General features: G+C 39.1%; 1 protein-coding gene across 5 annotated transcripts in view; it reads left to right on the top strand.

Annotated features, from left to right (window-relative positions):
- The first annotated feature begins 1,399 nt into the window (after positions 1-1,399).
- The window catches only part of AZIN1 (antizyme inhibitor 1), a 28,124-nt gene continuing 10,025 nt past the window's right edge, over positions 1,400-19,498 (top strand). For 2 of the 5 annotated variants that reach the window (XM_037133353.2, XM_037133357.2), the window contains exons 1-3: positions 1,400-1,753; positions 5,555-5,692; positions 18,463-18,660. In XM_037133353.2, the coding sequence (XP_036989248.2) occupies positions 18,559-18,660 (102 nt within the window). In that variant the 5' untranslated portion in view covers positions 1,400-1,753; positions 5,555-5,692; positions 18,463-18,558. Of the gene's footprint in view, positions 1,754-5,554; positions 5,693-14,071; positions 14,218-18,462; positions 18,661-19,498 lie in introns of all 5 variants that reach the window. The other 3 variants (XM_037133354.2, XM_037133355.2, XM_037133356.2) reach the window with 3 other exon arrangements.

Consider the following 19,498-nt stretch of genomic DNA (forward strand, 5'->3'; position numbering starts at 1 on the left):
GCAAAATCAGGAACAGGGTCAACAGCTCCTAATTTCAACCGAATATTTTCATCCAAGAGCCCACATTTCAGGGTTGCTACCTTTCCACTCCAAAAGGCTCTCTTCCTTTCCATTTGATTTATTCATCAAGCACTGTGTGACTTACAAAGTAAACAGATGGTGGGGAAGAGCAAAAGAAAGAGCTCAGGGTCTTAATCTCAAAAACCTTAATTTTGGAGGGCTGTGTCAATACGTATTTCACTTTGTGTGGCTGAGTCTGAGTTGCATGCAAGGCATAACCATGCTAGGACTCTGGATTTCTGTTCACTAGTGTGAAGACATTTTAAAAGGTGAGAATAAATTAAAAGCTATGTAGGTCGTCCTAGGTCTGCCAGTTTAAAAAAAAAGTTTGTTAAGGAGTAGTAACATTAAAATGACCCCGAAAACAAGACGTGAGGATTGTAGCAATATGAGCTTGAGGTTGTAACATCAGCGATCCCCTCTCCAACACTGGTTCTTTATTAATAAGGGCTGGGTCTGACTGCACCAACACCTTTTTTAACAAATTGATTTATAGAGGGAGAGGGAGGGGGTAGGGAGCAAGGAAGGGGGACAGACATTGGTTTATAGTTCCACTTATTTATGCATTCATTGGTTGCTCCTGGCTCTGCCCTGACGGGATCAAACAGTAATCTTGGCGTCTGAGAGGACGCCCTAACAGACTGAGCAACCGGTCCAGGGCTGCACCAACACCTTTAGAAATCCAGACATAAAAGCCACACCCCCTTTTGCAAGTTAGGAGCACTGGCAACCTTTTTACGCGGCCACTGGCCTCTGCGAACACTTAACACTCGCCCGCCGACTGGTCCTGGCCTTTAAGGGACTGGCTTCCAGGAAGGAGCCCTACAGCCATCGCGGGCAGGAGCCTCACCTTGGGAGGGCAGTTCCCAAGCGTTGCCTGCTAAACTCCCACAACGAGAAGTGCTCTCGAGAGGGGACGCTCCGGCGATGGCCTTCACAGGCCTCCCTCTTAAACCCTCGCCAGGCAGTACACGCTTACCGCAGCCCTCTGGCCCACAACTGCCTTCGGCGCAGGAAAGCCCTTGCCCGCGGCGACCTAGCGCTAAGGCTAAGCGCACTATGGGAACGTCGCGCCCCTCCCCCCTCCCCCAACTCCGCCCACCCTCTTCGGCGCAGCAAGCCTCGCTCCGGCCTACAACCTTTGGACAGTGGGAGGTCAGCACCAGCACCGCTTGGTCGCCTTGCCCTGTTCCCTTTAGCTCCCTTCGCTTTACCCCTTTCCCCTTCCGCCCCTGCCTTCTTCCCAGACTCAAGCCGGACTCCGCCCCTCTCGCGCGGCTGCCGGACCGGCTGTGACGTCAAAGGCCACGCCCTTTATTATAAATACTGGCGACGTCCGCACCGCCCTCTCACACTCTGGCTCTTCGCATCGCTGCAGGGCTCTTTTTCTGCCTTCTCTGCCTCTTATCCTTTCTAGCTCTTCTGCTCTGTGGTGTGACGAGACCGAATCCTGTCCCCACCCAGCCCTCACCTTTCTTGTATACCCGCGCTGCTTTTCTATTTCTCTCCTTCGGCCGCCGCCGCCACTGCTGCACAGCTGGTGTCGGTGCCGCGCTTTTCCCTCAACGTCGTCCCCGCAGCTTATGGCCCAGGCCGCCTTGGGTATTTCTGCTCAAGGTAACCACATCCCTCTTTAAAAATTCCGCCGAAAAAGAGAAGACGCTTTACCCGACTCTTTGGGCCGTTATCTCACGTGAGTACCTATCCGAGGGATGCGGGCGGGGTCGGGGCGTAGAGCCGGCTTTGGGGGACGGCCGGGTGCCTTCCGGCTGGGCCCTGTCGCCCGGCCGGCGTCCCCGCGGCGCCCCGCGGCCCGCCGCCTCGAACATGGCGGACGTTACTGTGTGTGGCGGCTATCGGTGCCGCCGTGGCGACCGCGGGTGCGCCTAGTGGCTCGCAGGTTGTAGCCCGTGCTCGACGGAGCCCGAGCCGCCGTGGTTGGGGCGAGGGGGCGTGTGCTTGTGGCAGCGCGCGCTAGGGGTCTCGCTGCTGGGGGCCGGCCGAGCCTCCGGCAGAGTGAGGCCCCCACCTCTCTCCCGTGGTGCATTGCTGTTTCCGGGGAGGGGGCCGGGCAGCTGCCCCGAGGGGCCTTGGTCCCGCGGCCGGGACCCTGAGCGGCTCGGCGCCTTCGCCTTCGGGCGCCTGGCGGGTGGCGCGACAGACTGCAACGGCCGGGGCCTTGGGTTATGAATGGAGCGGGGCGGGCCCGGCGCCGGCCTTCTGTGACAGCTGCTGGAGGAGGACGGGTGCTGCGAGTGCGACCGCCGCCTCTGATGGAGGAAAGTTGACGCCACGCGGGGCCGGCGGCGGGGAAGCCCCGGTGTCAGGTAGCGAGTGAGAGAGGCCTTTGGCCCCTTCTGGAAGCCTCAGGGTTGCTGCTCCGCCCTCTGCGGCGCTCTTGATTGGGTGAAGTCCCCTTCACTCACTCTAGTCACCTCCTGGAGCCTGTAGATTAGTCACCATGGCTTCCTGTTCCCGTCCGCGCCACGATTCCTGGGCAGGGTAGGCTTGGGTAGTTTATCAAGTGCTAGTTAGTTCGACTGTCGAGAGTTAGTAGTGGTGACGTGTTTTAACTCTTTACCCAGCTGGTTCAGAAACCTGAAAAGACTGGTGCACAGTATATAGCCCCATGATGTTTCTGCAGGTTTAACTGGGTTTGGGGGTGACATCTTGGGTAAGTTAAAATATTTTTCTGCCCTGGCCATATTCCACCGTTAGGCTCCTAACTTGGGTGGGGGAAGCTGAGGACACTTAAGGGAGAGAAAGTTGGCTCTGGTCGGGAAAGGTTTCTGCCAGTGAGCCTGGCAGAAACGGGGCTATAAGGATTTTCGGGCAGGGCCGAATAATCCTTAATTTTTTCTACAAATACAATAGTGACCAGATGCTGGTCATGAAGATAAATAAGCCCTGTATGATAGATAGGCTTCTAATGACTTCGGGTCGTATGGTAAGTGCAATAGTTAAGTAATCAGTACCTTCTTACACTCCAGGTTTAAATTTACACGTTTTCAAACATACAGAGAAAGGAAAGGAATTGTACCCTCACCTAGATTAACATTTTGCTTTGCCATCCCACTGTCCATTCATCAGTCCATGTTATGGACTGAAACATGTTCGTGTATTTCAAAGTAAGTTGGGTTTCCCTAAACACTTCACCCTCCAACTTCAGTATGTACATATCATTAAGTAGGTTTAATGCTGTTTATTATTCTTTTTTAAAAACTTTGGGTAAAATTCATGTGAAAGTTAAATATACAAATCTTAAGTAATAATACTGTTTGACGAACTTTGGCAAAAATACAACTGTGTAATCCAAACCCGTCAAGAGGTGAAACATTGTGATCACCCCAGAGAGCTCTCGGCTTTTCATACTTCATTCCCTTCTCACCACAGAGCAATCATGATTCTTTAAAAAACAATTTTTTTAACAGTAGATTAGTTTTGTTTATTCTAGAACTTGCATACAAATGGAATTACACCATATTTATTGTTTTATAGAACAGTTGCAAAGATAGTGCAGAAGGTGGTACTGTATATTTCTCACTCAGTTTGCCTAATTAATAACTTACATTACCTGGGACATTTGTCAATACTAGGAAACTGACTTTGATACATTACCGTTAACTGTACTCCATACTTTCTTTGGATTTCACTAGTTTTTAATGTCCTCTTTCTGTTCAGGATCCAATTCAGGGTAGCACATTGCATTTAGTTGTTATGATTTCCCAAATATCTCTGACATGTGACAATTTCTTAGTCTTTATTTTTTCATGTCTTTGACATTCTAGATATGTATTGGCCAGATATCCAGTAGAGTATCCCCCAATATGGGTTTCAATGATTAGACTGGGGTTTGGGGGGTTTTGGATAGAATACCATAGAGCAACCCTAAAAGTCATTGGTAAAGGCAGTGTGAGTTGTTCAGAGAAATACTGGTAATTTGGGGATACTAGGTTTTTGGGTAGTTTCTGTCTAGTTCTTCCTGTGCACCAAGGCGAAGAGACAGTCTCTTCGAACAGTTGTTAAGAAACTTGAATGCAGTGTTGTACATGATCCAACTGATTTACACATACTGTTCTAAATCAGAATAATTTATCTTCCTATAACTCCTTTTCTGCACATTTTATTTAACCTCTCATGGTTTGTGTTAACTGCAAATAAACATTCTACTCTGTATGTAAAGACCCTCTTACCCTACACTACCCTATTTATTATTTCTCTTAACTTGTACCTTTCAAATTTTAGGGCTTTCGTTTTCTGCTTGTATCTTTTAGTTACATGGAAATGTAGAGATCATGCTGAATAACGTTCTTGAATGTTTGAAGTTTAATGTTTTTAACATTTCACGGTAGTGCTCTTGGGTTGCAGTAAGCAGCAAGATATCTGGCAATATAGCAGGGAAGAGATGTCTCCAGCATGAGTCTTTCGATTTATTTTTAAAGTTGTCCTGGTGGGGGAAGAATCAGAACCTTTGTTTAGGAGTACGTTCTTTGGAGTCTACCATAAGGTTATAATTACCGTTACGTGCTGGTATCTTGCCTCATCATCCAATAGTGTCATTGAGAGTGTGAACAGACCCTGGGAGATTAAAAGAACATTTTATCTCCTACAAAGGTGGCCATCGTGGTTGAAATGAGATATGCTTTAGATATGCCTGCTGTGCTTCTGAAATCTCTGGTTCTTGCCCTTAAAATTTCTAGTTTAATTATTTTTCTGGTTTCTTATCCTTTTTCTAGCAAATGCTATCAAATTATATTTAAAATAACAACCACTGAATTACGAATAGAAGTACACATAGGTATAGCAGTTTACTTAGAGATATATGTCATCCTATCAAACCATAGTAAATAATAAGCATCTCTAAAACTTAGCATGTTCTAGTGGGCCAAGTACATTCACATTCATTTGTTGTTCTCATTAAGTAGAGGGACTTAAGTCTAGAGGGGTTCAGTATAAGGAAGTAAACTTTGAAGGTCACTTGCTCAGTAAATAATACAGTTCTCAAAAGTTGTTTCACATTTATACATAATGTATTAGCTAAGTCATAAAATGTTTAGATCTTTTTGGTATATAGTAGGATTTTGAACTTTAAGCAAAGAAAAACTTGGAATTGGGAGAGTAAAAGAAGTGTTCTTGGTAGTTCCAGATTATAGACTATGTTAGAATATTGTACATACTAATATTGCATACACATAGCAGGCTGATAGTTGATGAGGGTGCTGAAAATTTTTAAATTTTAGGACATAGAAATTTAAGTTTTGGAGGACAAATAAAAGTCGAAACTGAGTAGGTTATGTGACTTTTGTACTATAGCAACTTGGAAATGTTTACTATGTTAAAAAAAAAAGTACTATGCTAAACCCTTTGAAGACATTTTGTGTAATGTGACATTTAAAACTTATTCTTACATTTAATCTGTATGTCAGTTTAACTTGCATGAAGCACAGCCTAACATTTTTTAAACAGTATTATTTACTTTTATTTCCTTCTTTAGGGCGAACTTTCTGACCAAGTATACAACTACCCAGAGGGCCTAGGAGAAGTGCTGTATAGAGAGCAGTTCGACTTCAACGCTGAGCCACCTTGGGAACCTAGCTGATGATAGGGGGGTTCCATCTCCTAACTTGTCCATGTAAGTATTTTTACATTTGTGCAGGGACCTTGTAAAATTGAAGTAAAGAAGAGTTCTTGTAACCCAGTCTTTTTCAAAACTTGGATTTACCTCTTAAAATATAGTGACCACTTAAGACTCTTCTTAAAAACTTCTAAAGTAGAAGTTTAACATTAGAGGTAATGTAAGGTGTAGGCAGTAGTTCATCACACCATTCAAATAAACCAAAAGATACTGTTCTCCATTCCACTCACTGCACCTAATCCCAGAGCATGAGATGTGAGGGGTGCATCTTAGTTCTTGTTTTTCTAGTTATGAGCATCTTACCAGACACAAAGTGATTTCTAGAGTGTATATTCTTTTTTTCATAAAATGACATCATATCAATACTCAGCTGGTAGGGAAGATCTGATTGTTTTTAGAAGACCTACTGAGGAATCATGTTTGTATACCTTCCAAACATATTTTTAGGGATAGTTTTGACTATACTTTTTTCTGTGTGCATTTGACTTTTGGATTAAATCTCTGTGAAAAATGTAATTTCATTTGAATTTGGGCTGCTGTATGTGTGATTCATTTTTAAGATTTATTATAGATTTCTTGCTACTTGAGAGTTGAGGTTTGGATGTGTTTTTTGTTGTTTTGTTTGTTTAATTATTGTTCAAGCACAGTTTTCTGTCTTTTACTCCCATCCCACCCCCCAAGTGCTCCCCACCTCCCTCCCATTTCCAACCCCCGTTGTTGTCAGTGTGTCCTTTATACTAGTTCCTGTGGGGTTTGGATGTTTTTAAGTTGGCCCAAGACTTAGAACACTTGAAATTTTTAGGAGAGGTTAGGGTATCAATTTAATGGTTTTATGGTCTGTCTTTATAAACACAGGCTATCAAAAGTATTTGCTTTATCAAATTAGCAGAATATGTTGAAGCAAATCTTTTCAACACATTTGATATTAACTTCAAATTACAATTTAAGAGTCAGGTTTTTTAAAGGTTCAAGAGAGACTTAGAACCAAGATAGACTTGGAGAGTTTTTCCATACTGGCTTTTTCCTAATTGTGTGAATTTGAGTAAATTGTTTATTTTGCAGCTGTGATTTTTATATAAAGTTCCTTTATTTTATGTAGAGTTCCTTTAGTCCTGAAACCATTAACTGATTTCTGTTTGAGTGTATTAACCACCTCCTTGTTAAAACAGTGTGATCTTTGGAACAACAGCATTAACATTGAAATAGAAATGCAGAATCTTGACCTTACTCAAACCTTGATCAGCTTCTGCATTTTATTTTATTTTTTAAATTCTAAGCACTAGGGGTATCTGGCACGAGCAGTCTGCTGTCGAGGTTTGAAAAGCAGCAGCCTTGGTAATCACCTGCAGTAGGAAGAAAGCCGGTGTGCCAACCATCTTCCTCCATGACCTTGAAATATTAGATGGACTTTCTCTTGATTTCAATTCTCACCTTTTTTTTTGTTTTGTTTTAAGATTTTAATTTATTTTTAGAGAGAGGGGAAGGGATGGAGAAAGACAAGGAGAGAAACATCAGCATGGGCTCCTCTTGCATGCCCCCCAACTGGGGACCTGGCCTGCAACCAAGGCATGGGCCCATCCTAGGAATCAAATGGGATCCCTTTGGTTTGGAGGCTGGGACTCAGTCCACTGAACCATACCAGCCAGGTAGAATCTGCATTTTAACCAAGCTGCATGTATGCATGATAAAGAGAAGCACTGTTGCCACCATCTCAGTATCAAGTCAGTTCCCTTAATTTTTGTTAATCATCTATTTCTAATATATTTGATATTTTTCCTCAGGTTGGTTTGGATATTTAAAACTTTTGTGTGGTTGGATCTAGTTGAAATTGTAGTCACGGATAGATTGAAAAGTGGAAATTTAAGAACAAGCGTCGGAAATTTAAGAACAAACAAACAAGCTTGTTTGTTTGTTTGTTTGTTTGTTTATGGGGGAGAGGGAGAGAAACATGAGTGTGTGGTTGCCTCTCTCATGCCCCTTACTGTGGACCTGGCCTGCAACCCAGGTATGTGCTTTGTCTGAGAATTGAACCTGTAACTTCCACTGGCTACTCAGTCCACTGAGCCACACCAGCCAGGGCAAGAATAATCTGCTTTTAGTTCTAATCTCTTGCTATAATGAAACTTAATAGTAATTATATGTATTCAACATTTCTGGTGATGTTTCCTCCCTTGAGAAACTGGTATCAATGAGTTGTGTGAATAAATGATTCTGCCAAGTCAGGGTGAAAGGAGTCTTTATTTAGAATGATTAATAACAATCTGTTCTCTGTCTTTGGGATGGGTGGTGTGGATGGATAGGCACAGATAGAGTATGATAAAGGTATTTATTATTCTGCAGGCTCTGTTAGCCAGAGTGACTGGCTTTTATGCCCAGGTACAATGTATGTTATGTTAAATAAAACCTGAATGCTTGATGCTGTGCTGTAAAGCGATAGTTCACAATCCCTCATTCATACAATTTTGAAATCCAAAAGTTAAGGAAAAACATTTTATAACTTCCTTAATATAACCTAAACTTATTTGGGAACAAAAACTTGACCTGAATCTGAGTTAATTGGAGGCCGTTTTTATCTTATTACCATGTGATGCTAATGTTTCTGATATTTTCTGCAGAAATACTGTGATTACAGGGAGTTGAATAATAGCCTGGAGAGTATTACATGATATATGAATTATATGTACTTTATTGCCATTCTAAAACCTGTGAAATTTTAAATTCAGAAAGATGTCTGGCTCCAAAGATTTCTTGACTAGAATTAGTAAAAATGGCAAGAGAAACTTTCACAGTCCAGTGATGTCCTTAGATATCTATAGCAGTTTGTTATACTGGATATTGAAATCCTGAGATGAAATTTTTATGGAGCAGCAACACTGGAAAACTGTAAGTTATTAAAGGCACTTAACACACTGGCCTTTATGGAAAATAATGGCACATAGCATTGCAGAATGTATAACTAAACTATATGACCTGTAATTGAACCATCTGATACTCCAGTATTCTTAATAGGATTTTTGTGCAGGTGGTCTAAGATCTAGGATTTGGCTTTAGAATTAGATTTTTAAATTAGATAACTGAATTTTAAGATAGTTCATTTCATTAAGTATCTGGAAACTGCAAGTTGCTTACATAATAAAGTTTTTCTTTTTCAAGACTTCTGTAGAATATGTGACCACTATAAAAATGCCTTGACAATATTTTAACACCAATAATGTCTCAGATTAATGGATTTCTAATTTCCCATTAGAAAAGGATTTCTGTTCTAATGGAAAAGTTTTTTCGTGCCTTTAAAATATGCTGGAATGGTTTCCCCCACTCAGTGGGCTAGATTTTCAAGTTGTTTTATAACTCTGATGATAATAAAGTAGCCTAATGGAAAAATTTTAAAGACTCATACAGAAAACAAAATTTTTTCCTAACCAGCTACTTCTATTAGCAGATGTGGTAGTGAAGTCAGATTGAATTAAGCATTAGTATATACTTTATGTGTTGTATCTAAGTATAGGATTCAATTAATTGATGTGTTCAGATGGATCTTAAAATTGTTTAAAATTTCTTCCCTGGTTGTCATTAGTCAATTCCGTATGTGTTTGTTCATGTAGAAATTTTGCATTAACACCAGCATTTTAAATATTCATAGTCTGTCTCATTTACATATACCTTAATAGGACTTGTCCAACCTAAATTGGTATTATTTTAACTAGGAAAATAAAATGTTCTTTATGAGTTTATTAGTGTGTTTCCTCTTGTATCACTGTCAGTTGTCAGTAGGAATGGCAAAATTTTGACTCATGAGAAAAAGAGGCTTTAGTTTTGGTAATTTAAAGATTCTGTTATGCATGCAAATTAAATAGCACAGTCATTAATTGTTGTTGGTGCTCATTGACCAAAGAGCTGAACAAAAATATTACCATCATTAAAATCGGGGACCAGTTTTTTAAAAATATGTGTATCCCCCTGGCATGCAGAAAGTAGTATTTGATGGTACTTTATTATTTGTGTAAAAGTAGGCAAGATCGTATGATTGCACCTTTAAGTGGAACCTAATCAACAAAACAAATAAGCAAGCAAAATATAACCAGAGACATTGAAATTAAGAGCAAATCTGATAGTAACCAGAGGGGAAGTGGGAGGGGATAATGGGGAGAACAAGGGAATGGTTTTCAGGAACTATAAAGGATAGGCACATGGGCAAAACCAAGTGGGAGCTGGGATGGGGGGGTGGAGATGGATGAGGGTAGGAGAATAGGGGGGAGAAATGCAGACAGTTGTACTTGAACAACAATAAAGAAATATTTAAAAAATGAAATAAGTCATTTCATTTGTTTGTTAAAAAGCAAAACAAAACAAAAAAAGTAGCCAAAATATATTCTGTACAAATACAGTGAATAAAATAGCATGTTAATGGATACAACAGGGTTTGAAAGACATGGAAATGTTTCTTTGGGCCAATTTAGAATCTTTCCTGGGAGAGCCAAAAATATTGAAAAGTAGTGCAGATCAGTTTTTAAAGGGGATAAAATGGTTCTTATGTTTATTACAGGAGATAGTTGAGCCTAGAGATTTAATACTGACTGTCAATCTGTGTGTCCACTACACTCTTCTTTGCCTGGTCTTATTTTACAGTTTTTGAGTTTGAAGTTTCCTCCCCCATCCAAAAAATATTTTTTTATTGAAACAATTTCAGTTAGTAAATGAAGGATTGTATAAACTGTACCTTGTAAACTGTGAAATCTAGGTAAATGGCAGGCTGCCATTCTTGGCTGTCCATTGTTAAGACAAGCCTAAAAAGACTATTTCCAATGAAGTGTTCTCACATACTAATAATAAGTCTTAGAAAACACAGATTTTTGTCCTTCACCTTCATTTCAGGGTCATCCATGCACACAAACTAACTAACAAAGATTTGGCCATTTCCACTCTAATCCAGTGTTAGCCATCTTTTTCTTTAATCCGGTGTATATGGTGAAGAACATTATGGCATACATAGAAAATACTTGTACAACATATAGAGTTGTAAGGATTAAGCTGATGAAGTTAGCCTGGCCATAGCATACCCAGCCGTCATGAGGTCTGTAACTCACCCACTTGCAGCAAGAGTCAAGGTAACAAACTCTTGGAATATTCTGGTCTAAAAATTTTTTGACATTTCAAATCTTTCATCAGGACTTAATTGCTATGGAGTTTTGTTACCTTTTGTTCCCTTACTATCTGGCTTTGTAAACTGGTGAATTGGTCTTTGTTACTGTAAGGAAAGTTGTTGAAGGTGAGTAATCTGTAGTGTGTATGGACTTGGTTCTTAGTTTAAAAATTTCTTATGAAAAACAGCATCTTCTAGCTTCGGCCAGTTGGCAAGAAAAGAGAAATCTTCTAGAACTGCTTTGTTCATTGCAGTAACAACTAGACAAGTGGCTATTTAAATTTAAAAAATTAAAACTAGATAAAATTTAAAATTCAGTTCCTCAGTTGTGCGAGCCACATTTTGAGTGGGAGCTATATGTGGGCTAATGGCTGTCATTTTGGATAGTGATACAATTTCAACTGCAGAAAGTTCTGTTGGACATCACTCTAAAATAATTGCTAATGTGAATGTGAGTGGTATTAACCATAATAATCTTAAAACATCTATTAAGAATCATAAGAATTACATACTCATTGTTCTTTCTCCTCAGATTTGTCTAATACAACAACTGCACCTAAAAAAACTAAGGATTTTTTGGTTTTCTATTCTATTTGATTCTTTAGTTGCCTGCATGTTCTTAGGGCACAACTTTCTACTAGGGCTTTATGTGCTCTTGCTGACTGAAATTAATACTAGCTTTGTGTTGACTCCGTGACTTTAGGTTATTTTGATCTATTTCTTGCTTCTTACTACAGGGATCCTCTGATCAGTTTATAAAGATCTCCTAAATAAGTATATCTTCTTAGCTCATCATCTAGGTTCAACATGAGCAGTATAACAAAACTCTCCAAATAAATAACCAATCCTCAAAATAAGAGATATTTGCTATCCTGAATTCATGAAGAAGAACTTTTATAGGTAAAAAGAAAAAAGCAAAAAACAACAAAAAGGCAACTAAGCAAAAGACTTGAAAAAACATTTTTCACTGACAACCTAGCAATTCTCCCAGGTTATATGGTCTTAGACACTGGTGCCTTGACCAGTGCTACTTAAACTGCCAGTTGGCAAGATAGACTCCTGTACCAGAATGTAAAATAGCATACTCACTGCTTGGTTCTTAACTTGTGGGTTAGCTAGTTTGCCAACCAGAGTTAGACTAGCACTGCCTTGGGTACATAAATAATAGGAAGAAATTACATAATAAGTAATGAATGTTTATATACAATATAACAAAAAATGGGGGAAGTAAGCTATAGGTTTAGTTTAGATAAATAAATGGTGTATCGATACAGTAAAATACTACACAACAATGAAAATTTATGAATTCCAGTCACATCAATTTACATGGTTGAATTAAAACTGTAAAGCTGAGCAGAAGTTAGTCATGGTAGATAAACAGTAATGATGTCATTTATAGTTTTAAACCAGTAAAGCCAATGTTTTGGGGCATATAGCAAAATAAAACTACTGAATAACCAGGGAATGAAGATTAGAAAAGTCTGAACATGTTTATTCTAGGGAAGATACAACCACTATCACCTGGGGAAACTAATTATAGGAGCTCTTAAGGGGTTCAGTCTATTTGTTAACTTTGGGTTTGTTGCAGTGCTTATATTGCACATATTCTAAGTTTTCCTCTTGGAGAGAGGACAGTTGGACCTGCTCTAAGGTAATCAAAATAGTAATTAAGTGCATTTGTTTACAGGGTTCTTCCCTATGCTGCACCAGGAAAGCTAGAAAGCTTGATATTAATATGGTTAGTGTATTTCCTGTTTGTGTTATGTGACAGTAGTTATCCTTAGTGTAACCACATCTTAATTACCAAAAGGGTTATTCCCTCTAGAAACAAATTTAATTTTCACATCAGTCAAGACACATTTTTTTAATAAATTTTTTAAAATAAATATTTTATTTATTTATTTTTAGAGAGAGGGGACGGGAAGGAGAAAAAGTAGGAGAGAAATATCAATGTGTGGTTGCCTCTCATGTGTCCCCTACTGGGGACCTGGCCTGCAACCCAGGGATGTGCCCTGACTGGGAATCGAACTGCGATCTTTTGCTTCACAGGCCCGCTCTCAATCCACTGAGCTACACCAGCCAAGGCAAGACACATTTTTTAAGGAAGTCTAATCTTGTCCATTCTACATGCAGAAGTATATTGTTATACAAATCCCATGTTTTTCTCATTGAAATGTATAGTTTTATTGTGAGGCATTTCATTAGGCAGCTTTACATAGGGACTTCAATCTTAGCCTGTTGAGCTCATTTCCTTTAGGGTTTTTATTTTCCCTTTAAGTATATTCTATTCATTCTTGTTCTTGTCTGTCTTTTAAAAATAATTCTTAAGCAGTCACCTTTAATGTTCTTCTTCTATGATTTCTCAGTTTTCAGTCTTATCACATGAAAAAACTTTTTTCAAGAGTTTATATTTATTTATTTTTAGAGGGAAAGGAGGGAGAGAAACATCAGTGTGCAAGAGATACACCCATCAGTTGCCTCTTGCATGCCCCCAACTGGGGACATGGCTTGCAACCCAGGCATGTGCTCTGACTGGGAATGGAACCAGTGACCTTTTGGTTTGCATACCGGCCCTCAATCTGCTGAGCCACACCAGCCAGGACTGAAAAATAACTTTTAAGAGTATTTATCACCATTACTGGCTTTCCTCTTAGGGTCAGTTGAAGCAAACCCTGCCCTGATTATTCTGAGTACTCATTGTAGGCTGTTGTTACTATCCATTTATTTTGGGTCCAGTATGGCCCAAGTTCATGTGGTCTTATGATTATCATAATTTATTGTAATGTCTTATATATCAGTTCCAGTATGTAGCTTCCTGGAACTACACTTTTTGCAGGTTTACCTGCTCCAAGCCTCAGATCTGTAGTGCCAAAGTCGTCCTTTACAAGTCTCTTCTAATTTTCTTACACCCAGTTATTTTAAAGGTACTCTGTGGTAAGTAACATTTTTCTTTCAGAGGTAGAATGCAAAGCTGACTTTGACAGCACTGTGTCTATTTTTAAAGCTGTGAGCTAAATTATCAAATACCAGTGTAATAAAAAATAAAGTAGAAGTATCCCTTAGCCTTCTTCAGAGTAATAGTAGCAGTGTAAATTTCCAAATATCTCAAAGCCTCATTTGTAATGAGTAAAGTCCTCTTTAGAAAAGTGGTTGATGTGTTAAGATTGGGTTTCCTATGTAGATGTCTCTGAAACAGTACTCTCTTCAACCTTCAGCTCTCCCTGTTCTACTTCCAGGGAGGTCTTCACTTCAGAAATCCAAGACTCATATTCATCCAGCCTGGTGTCAAGTGGGCTGTTGCTGCCAGAATTATCTTGTGATTATTTGAGAGATGTATCAGTTTCTTCTGAAGTACAATCAACTGTAGAAGCCTTTGTAGCAGGTGTGTAACAAGACAAGTGCCCAGCTGCTGCAGCCATTGCTCTAGGAGCCACCTTCTGCTGAACATGAGGACTCATCTGCCTCATGCAAGGCTCCAGGAGAGCAGTGTGCCATTCTTTGGAGCGTTTTCTTGGCAGCTCTTCATAAAAAATGTATTATCAAAAAACACCGATGTGGAGGTGTATATAAGGAATGTTAAACTTTTTTTTCTTCCAAACTACAATGTGTAAGGAAATTACTTATTATAAAAGTGGTATTGTGATTACAGCAGTCATATTAGTGTAAAATAAGATGAGCTTTTTCCCCCGTATATTGTATTGATAAGGTGTTTGGTTATGAAAATAGCTTTTAAAGACTTGTGAGAGAATACTTCCTAGTAGCTGCTGATAAAAATGAACTTTTATTAAAAATTAATTTGCTCTTAAGTTCTAAAGCATTTTGGAGAGAATATAAGATTTACACAGGGTAGATTTTCTTAGATTTAATGTAAATAAGTCAGTATCCACCAGCACCAGACTAGTATGTAGTGGTCCATAATGTATTGGAGCCAGTAAATCATTCTCATTTCTGACTTACAAACTATAAAAGTGGTGTAGTGTCTTTTGGGAATTTTACCCAGGATTGGAGCACTGGGGAATTTGACAGAAATTCCCTGTGGTGTTTAAAATTGAGGTGGATTAACTTGGCAGGTCTGGCATATGGTATAAATTCTACTTATCCCCCAACACACACACACTGAGTTTCAGTTTGGTTTTCTAGAACAGGCTTGTGTCACTTTTCTGGCTTAACATATCACCAGTGACTTTACATGCCCCTTGAAAACATTTTAGCAAAATATGTCTGCAGTACTTTTAAAGTAATGGAGAAATGAGGAACATAAATCATCTTTTGTGCAACAGTGGAGCTTTAAAATACTTTTGCCTAACACGTTAAGAAGCTTGCAGGGAAAGACTCCTGGAGGTATGATGAAGAACTGCCTTTTAGGACTCCTTCAGTGAAATGAAGGATAGGAAAGATTCAAGATAAGCCTGCCCATATCCAACTACTCACGCCTTTTCAGGTTTGCAAATATTGGGTTTCCAAGTGACATTTCATTTGAACAGACAGGGTTGTTGTCTCAAAAATGTATTGAAGCGCCCCTGGCAGGGTAGCTCAGTTGGTTAGAGCATCATTCTGATACACCAAGGTTTTAGGTTCGATCCCTGGTAAGAGCACATACAAGAATCAAAAATGTATTGAAACCCTCTCTCCTGAAGTTTTTGTATTTTGCAGATTCTTTTAAGGATTTCATTACAACTATGGGAATTTAGTCTGAGAAATGGTTAATTGATTATGGGCATATGAGAAAGCTCTATCAGAGAAACTTCGTGGTGCTAGAATTCTAAGCAAAGGAGTATGTACTGGGGAGGATTTCCTTTTATTTTGAACATAATTTAAGCTGTGGCTGGTGTGGCTTAGTGGGTTGAGCACTGGCCTGTAAACAGAAAGGTAGGCCCAGTCAGGACACATGCCTGGGTTGTCGGGGAGGGTCCCCAGTTGGTGGCCTGTAAGAGGCAACTGATTGATGTTTCTTTTTGCATTGATGTTTCTCTTCTTTTCCTCCCTCCTTTCCCCTCTCTCTAAAAAAATCAGTAAGATCTTTTTTAAAAAAGTAAAAGTGAACATAATTTGATCAGCGTCTCTAGAGCCAGCCTCTAATTAGTTGTTCTTCAGTGTCTTCAAATGTAAAATGGGGTTAATAACACGGTGGTTTTAAGGGTTAAGAGAATTGATACTGTTAAAATGATTTACTTAGAACATTTTTTTAGTACTGTAAAAAAATGTTTGCTGTTACATTTAAGCTGATTTAGCAGGCAATGATAGTTGAGTCTATAGATTTTGTAGTTTAAAAATAGTTGCGGGGGGGGAATTACCCCTATGACCATACTACTCTAGAAAAAGCTCTGAAGAATATGGGCATTCAGCCCATAAAACTGCGTAGAATGGGCCTGGTTTTTGTAAGTACCGAGGTCCTGATGTTACAGGAAAAGTACCCTTTCTGTAAGCATGATTGCTGTAAGAAATCGGGGTTCATCTTGTCCCGACTTTAAAAGCTAGACTTACTGAATTTAGAAGTCACAGAAACTGGGACATTAGGGTAAAGATCTTGATTAAGTTATTTTGCATCATTAATAGAATGAATGAAAGCTGTTTTGTGAGAAAGATTTGTGATACAATTTTACAGGAGGTTCCTACTGTGCTCTTTACACTTTGCATTGATCTTTTTGAATGAATAGCCTTTATATATTCTGTTTCTCTTAGTGCATAGTTAACTATCTCCCTGAAATTGATATTCCAGCTGGAGTTACATTGCTTAAAATAAACATGTATTCTCAAGCCTAAAATGTCTACTTTTGGGGCATGTATTTCTACCAGTCCTGATATAACAAGCTTCAGAGAATGTTTGGGCTACATTTGACTTTACTGCATAAGTATTAGGTCTCATGTGAATATGCCCTATTAACGTCTTTGGTAAAATAAAAATATAAATTATCTTCTACATTTCAGTTTCTACCATTTCAGAAAGATTTGATGACCTAAACTGAATGTAATTGACTTCTTGGGATGAAGTGCTTTAAAATTTAAAACTAAGTATTGTTTATATTATGAAATTTGACTAGTATCACAGTTTATTAATGGATTTCTTTCAGTGCAACCAAAAAGCTGACCTTTGGGAACCATTAAATGGAGTATGCTTCTAGGATGAGGGCCAGCACCTATGGTGAAAACTAGCATAGAATAGGGTTGGGGGGGCAAAAAGGAGTCAGACACAGGAAAGGCTGTGTGAATTTTAAATAGGTTGCCAAGAGTTGGTCTATGTCCATTGATAGTGTGGCAACCAGAAATCAGTACAAGATAATAATGAATAGTATTCTATCTGGAGCACTTATTTTGTTTATGGACTTAATGTTTTAGAAAAAAAAATCCTTGCCTAGCCTTGGCTGTTGCGGCTCAGTGGGCTGAGTGCCAGCCTGTGAACCAAAGGGTCGCTGGTTTGATTCCTAGTCAGGGCACATGACCTGGGTTGCAGGCCCAGTACCCAGTAGGGGGGCACTCAGGAGGCAACCACACATAGTCGTTTCGGTCCCTCTCTTTCTCCCTCCCTTCCCCTCTCTAAAAATAAATTTAATCTTTTTTTTTTTTTTTTAAATCCTTGCCTAAAGTAACCAGTGAATTCAGCAAAAAACTGAAACCTTTACTATGTCATTATATGCTGTCTCAGAGAATGGGTGGTCTGGGTTTTGGGAAAGGGTTCTTTGATTGATTGGAAAGGGATTGGATTTAGTCTGGCACCTTTTTAAAAAATCAAATCTTAGAAAATGGTTTAGGATGTACAGGTAACTTAGCTCATAACTCCGTTTTCAATTATGGCATTTTTGTGTTTCTACCATTGGCAACTTAATTCTACCTCTATTCTGAGCCAACACTTAAACAGGTATTTTTATTCATGTGCTATATGGTTTTCTTTTTTAATCACAACCTTTTGAGGAAGTATTAACTGAAGCTTAGAGAAATTGACCTAGGATTGTATAGCTACTAAATGACATGGCCAGGACCAGGTCTTCTGACCTCGAGTTCATGTTTTCACTAAATGAACTCACCACGTAAGAGACATACATTGCGAACTTGACCTAGTCAGTCTATAACAAAGCTATAGATTGTCCTCTTAAGTAACCCTCAACTCCCACTAATTTCTGTTTACTTTCATCCAGTTTAAAGTTTTATTTAGGAGACATTTATCTGAGTTACCTGGTAGTGCGCTATGATATCAGGCTGGCAATATATTGAAGCTTAGTACTTTAATTTTTGGTGGCAGATAATTAATTCACTAATTCACTAGCTTGCTTTACTTAAAATGAGTAAAATTATGTGTGTTACGGAAGAACTACAAAACAAGATGATGACTAATACAGACCTGGTCTGCAACTTTATGTAAACAAGGTGACCATATTGACTTGCAGTAAATTGTGCACATATGTGGATTATCTTCTCAAAAGTTGTATCATATTGAGCTTCCATTAAAACAGTACAAACACATTCACTTTAAAATTGGCACTAAAGGATATTCATGATCAAGTGTTTCAAAAAGTGTTGACTTATCACAGATTCCTCATTAAATCAGACTTAGCACACTTTCATTGACAACTAATGCATTGTTAACTAGTGAAATAATACATAGACTTTGAAATAACTTCTATTTTGACAGTTTGTTGCATATTCTAAGGACCCAGACATAAGGCTTGGTGGCCCGTCTCTTGTTTTTCCTGGTTTATGACTTTCGGCTTTGTGGAATACGGCTGAGATGAAAGGATTTATTGACGATGCAAACTACTTCGTTGGCCTGTTGGATGAAGGAACAAACCTTGGAAATGTTATTGATAACTATGTTAATGAACATACCCTGGTAAGTGTGTCCTCTTAACATTTTTCAGATTTCTGAATTCTAAAATGTCAATGCTTTATTTCCAAGATGTTAATCAAATAAAAGCACCTTGTTCAAATATTAACTTTTCCCTGTTGTCTTACATTCCCTATCCCCCTTGAGTAGTGATGAGGTTTTCTTTCCAGCCTACTTTTTATTTTTAAATGTTCTCTCTGACAGCCCTTTCTCTGCTGTGCCTTTTAGCACCTGACTCTTGTATATTTTTTCTTTTCTTTAAAAGATTTTATTTATTTATTTTTAGAGAGAAGGAGAAAGAGAGGAAATGTCAATGTGTGGTTACCCCTCCCATGCCCACAGCTGGGCACCTGGCCCGCAGCCCAGGCCTGTGCTCAATCTGCTGAGCTATACACCAACCAGGGCCTTTTTTTTTTCCTTTTTAATATGTTGTCAGCTGCCCTCCTCATCAGTACATGGCTTCTTACTCATTTTTCTCAAATATATGCTTTAGATCTTAATTTGTATTTCAGATCATCTTGCTGGGGTATGTTGACTGAGAATTTGATCATTTACATTGAAAGCTTACACTCTCTGTCCCACGGGTCACCTCCTGTAGAGTCATAGTCACTACTACTAAAGGTCATTTATTTTTGTTTTGTGCTTACTGATAGAATCATTTTTATTACTTTCCTGGTAGGATTTGTTTCTTTATTGGAGCTAATTTTCCATATTCCCCAAATCAGTTGAATTGTTTTCATATTACTAGTGTTCATTAATAGTATACCAAAAAAAAAAAAAATTCTCCTGGGGGTGGGGAAATGGAGAAAAACTAAACCAAAACCTATTCTGTTGACCTTTATAG

Source organism: Artibeus jamaicensis, unplaced genomic scaffold (genome assembly GCF_021234435.1).
Source record: "Artibeus jamaicensis isolate MK-2021 breed Jamaican fruit bat unplaced genomic scaffold, CSHL_Jam_final scaffold_916, whole genome shotgun sequence".
NCBI classification, from domain to species: Eukaryota; Metazoa; Chordata; class Mammalia; order Chiroptera; family Phyllostomidae; genus Artibeus; species Artibeus jamaicensis.